Source organism: Anas platyrhynchos, chromosome 1, assembly GCF_047663525.1.
Source record: "Anas platyrhynchos isolate ZD024472 breed Pekin duck chromosome 1, IASCAAS_PekinDuck_T2T, whole genome shotgun sequence".
In the NCBI taxonomy this organism is placed as follows: Eukaryota; Metazoa; Chordata; class Aves; order Anseriformes; family Anatidae; genus Anas; species Anas platyrhynchos.
This window is the reverse complement of record NC_092587.1, coordinates 177,229,358-177,232,839: the sequence shown is the minus strand read 5'-3', so window position 1 is coordinate 177,232,839 and position 3,482 is coordinate 177,229,358. Positions and strand designations below refer to the sequence as shown.

General features: G+C 42.9%; 1 protein-coding gene across 1 annotated transcript in view; it reads right to left on the bottom strand.

Annotated features, from left to right (window-relative positions):
• Positions 1-1,171: 1,171 nt before the first annotated feature.
• Positions 1,172-3,482, bottom strand: part of COG3 (component of oligomeric golgi complex 3) — a 30,000-nt gene continuing 27,689 nt past the window's right edge. Inside the window, exon 23 of the mRNA XM_038173333.2 lies at positions 1,172-3,336. Coding sequence (XP_038029261.1) covers positions 3,307-3,336 — 30 coding nt within the window. The 3' untranslated portion in view covers positions 1,172-3,306. The remainder of the gene's footprint in view (positions 3,337-3,482) is intronic.

Sequence of the window (3,482 nt, the reverse complement as noted above, 5' to 3'; positions counted from 1 at the left end):
CTTCTCGCGTTTCATCTTCTACCTGCATGAAGTACTGGAACAAAGACCTCAAGACATGCAGTGGTTACATGAGCGCTTCAGATCCACTTTTCCTTCATCAAGGGGATAAGTCTGGCACTCGGCAATGAAAATAAAGCTCCTTTTACCTGTACATCGAGTCCTTGTAACACCAGGCCCGCCCCAGCTGAAAACAGCTGATGGCTTGCAGTTCCATCAGGGGGATTACACTGAAGGTTACCACACCGATCACTGAGGGAGGAGATGGTTTCCCTCCTCCTTCAGCTGATCAGCTGGACAGGTGGAGCTCATATTGTATTCTGAGACCTTCATTACCAAGATCTTGTTTGCTGTAGGGTGTTGGCTTGGTTTTAGGGTTCAATAAGGCTAAAAATATGTGAGGGCAGGAGAAAGCAGCATTCGCAGGCACAAGGCTGGAGTTTCCTGCAGTGACCACAAGGTGTTAGTGGCAAAAACTTTCTTCCTTTTCCTACCCACATCACTTCGCCGACACCAAACAGGCACAGTTTGAGGAAGGGAGGGTTGTTTTTGGTTGCAGAGCACCCAGCCCAGTATAAGCTCTGCTGAGGGTGTGATTGTTGTGCAAAAAATAAAAAAAAGAAAAAGAAAGAAAGAATAAATGCCTGGCCAACTGCCTTGGCATTCACTGCATTTCCCAAGATAGACAATCCAAAGGGCCAAAGCCTTTTAGCAGGCTCCAAGCATCCAGGCAGCAGTGGTCACACGCTGCTGCCTGTGCCAGTCAGCCAGCAGATAAATTCCACCAGAAAGCGGCGTTTGTCCTGAGATGAGTTCATTCAGATGACGCTGTCAAAGCCAGAGGGTGAAGGGATGCCTCACACTGACATTACAGGGAACAAAGCAGGAGCCTCTGAAGGATGCGCTCCTACAATACCAAGGGCCAGAAGAACAGTTGTGGTAGTAAGAAATGATGGGTAGAGAAGCCTGCAAGCAACAGGAACAGCTATCAAATAAAATAATCGTTGTGCTTTCAGCCACCACCTCCCAAGTTTACTCTGAGTAAGGGCCAACTAGATAAAATATGTTTTGTTACAGTCACGGTTTCTTCCCCCCTCATAAAATTTGAAGCAAAGAGAGCATTTAGCCACGCAAGACCACTTGTCGGTAAAGAAAATACCAATTTGTCAGTAAAGAAAATACAAATTTACTTTATTATAACCATAAAGAGGGATTATTTCAACAATTAGCTGTACGCTCAGCACTCAGGTATACATCTGTGCCAAATAAAGTCATTTCTCTTACTGCCAAAGAACACTTCTCTTTAGCAACGCGCTCCCTGCCTGTGCTTACAGGGTGTTTATGGTCTCTGTATTACAGTTACCTTGACAGACAAGCCTCAGGATACAGAATAAAGCTTTACTCTTTGACCAAAATAGGAGGCAACATTTTTATTTAAAAAAATTAAAAACGGCAAGTTTCTAGTCAGATAATATAAAGCATCTTAAATTAATCTTCTGAAAGTATTTACACTATTTGTAAACGTAAATATCTGAAACTGTACATGTTTAAACAAAGGGTCGTTTAGCAAACAGGCTGTATAAACTGATTGCTCTGCTAATCTTCCAGCCAGCCGACCTAGAGCTGTCCAGGTATTCTAGGAGAGAAAAGACCCAAATCCCGAGAGTGCCTCCTGCGAGGGTTTACCCTTCACATCTCCTCTGTACAATGTATTGAGTCCGCCACAGCTTTGTGCAGTGACCATGCAATCCTTCTGTATAACTTTGTAAAAAAAACAAATATACATATATTACAGCGCACTGGGCAGTATTTTACAGCCTGCGATTCTACATAAGTAAAAAGAAAAACCAAAAGGGCAGGTTTGCTTCCTTGTTAGTTCCTTTAGTTAATTTTAAGGAGTCACGTAAGGTCCTACGAGTACCACTTGCGTACCTCAGCACCACTGCTGCAACACTTCTCATGGTAGCTTTAAATCCTACTGTTTTAGTCTCCAGCCACGTGATTCGTAAGAGGAAAAACATTAAATCAAAACACCACTGATGTGCATGGAAGTGTCTCCGTAATTAAATATTTCAGAAAGAGTTTTTACGAGTGAGTTGAGAGGCTGCCACATACCTCACCGTGGTTTTCTTTCGCAGTGCTGCACGATCAAGATCTGCACACCGAGATACTCTAGAGCTGCTTTTAGTGTTTCACTCAATTAATGACAGAGGGGTTCGCATTCAGCTTTCTGAAATAAGGATCAATTAATGCCTACTGATCACAGCACGCTGCTTACCAGTAACTGAGCACTCAACCCCTGCTAACGATGATGATTTGACAGTGCTTACACATCCATTTCTGGCATCCCCTGCACACCCCCACTAGCATTTGCTCCAGCCCACAGAGGCTGTAAAAGTTCCGGTCCCAGCGCCCGCTTTGACTAATCCGACACCACCAGTTGATCTTGGGTACGGCAAAAATATACAAAAAAAAACAAAAAACACCTCTAACCTAAAACTCTAAGTACCTGAGAATCTCAATGCTACGCTTTGCTGTAAAGCATCTGAAAACATGCAGTTCCCTCAGAAACAACAGAAATTATATTGCACAGCTTTCCATTGCAAATCCCAAGAATCCGAGATTCTTTACACGGAGTAAGGCTAGAGCATAAAACTTCACGCCAGGCCTCGCAGCTCTTAATCACCAGGGTACAAGAAGAAAACAGCACATCCAGTGTTTCAAGAAACGCTTCAGATGTAGAAAATAAAGTTTTCCCAGCTAAAAACCTCTGAATTATGTTCACGCACTTGGTAAGTTATCAGGATTCTCAGGGGTGTTAAAAAATTGGAGCATGCCTGCTTAAGTCAAACGGTCGTATCAACGTGCTTATCTCCAAGCCTTGCAAATACCACTGCTCCCATTTTATTCCCTGCACTCAACTTCCAGTGGGTTTTTTTGAAAGTGCTTCTCTTCACTCCATTAAAGTATGAAAGGATTTTAGATACAAAAAAAAAAAAACAGGACTTCAAGAATATCTGGAGAAGGCAGTAACTGAGCTTCCATAAGAGTGATCAGCAAAAGGTTTGTTTTGTTTGCTTTTTCCCCCCCCTTCTCAAGCCAGCAAATAGGAAGACCTTTAACAAATCAATAAAACTGATTTCTTTTTTTAAACTTTTTCCTAAAACAGGGAGAAACAGCCTGGAGGGTTTTAATGCAGACTGGACTGCACGGGGGATCCTTCATTTACTTCAAAATGTCTGCAAATGTCTTCACGTCCCCTTCACTGTCTGCCACTCAGCTGAAGTTTGTCTGAAGCAGCCTCACTGGCTACTTGGACATCGACAAAAGTAAGTTCACCTGGAAGACAAAGCAAAAGCCCACATTAGACCGAACAGCTAAGTTCAGGAGCTGATGTCTCATATTTTAACCTTTAAACAGGAATTCATGGAAGCACATAGAGACTTATCTGAAGCAGAACACCCATAGAACTGGTCAAAACTTCC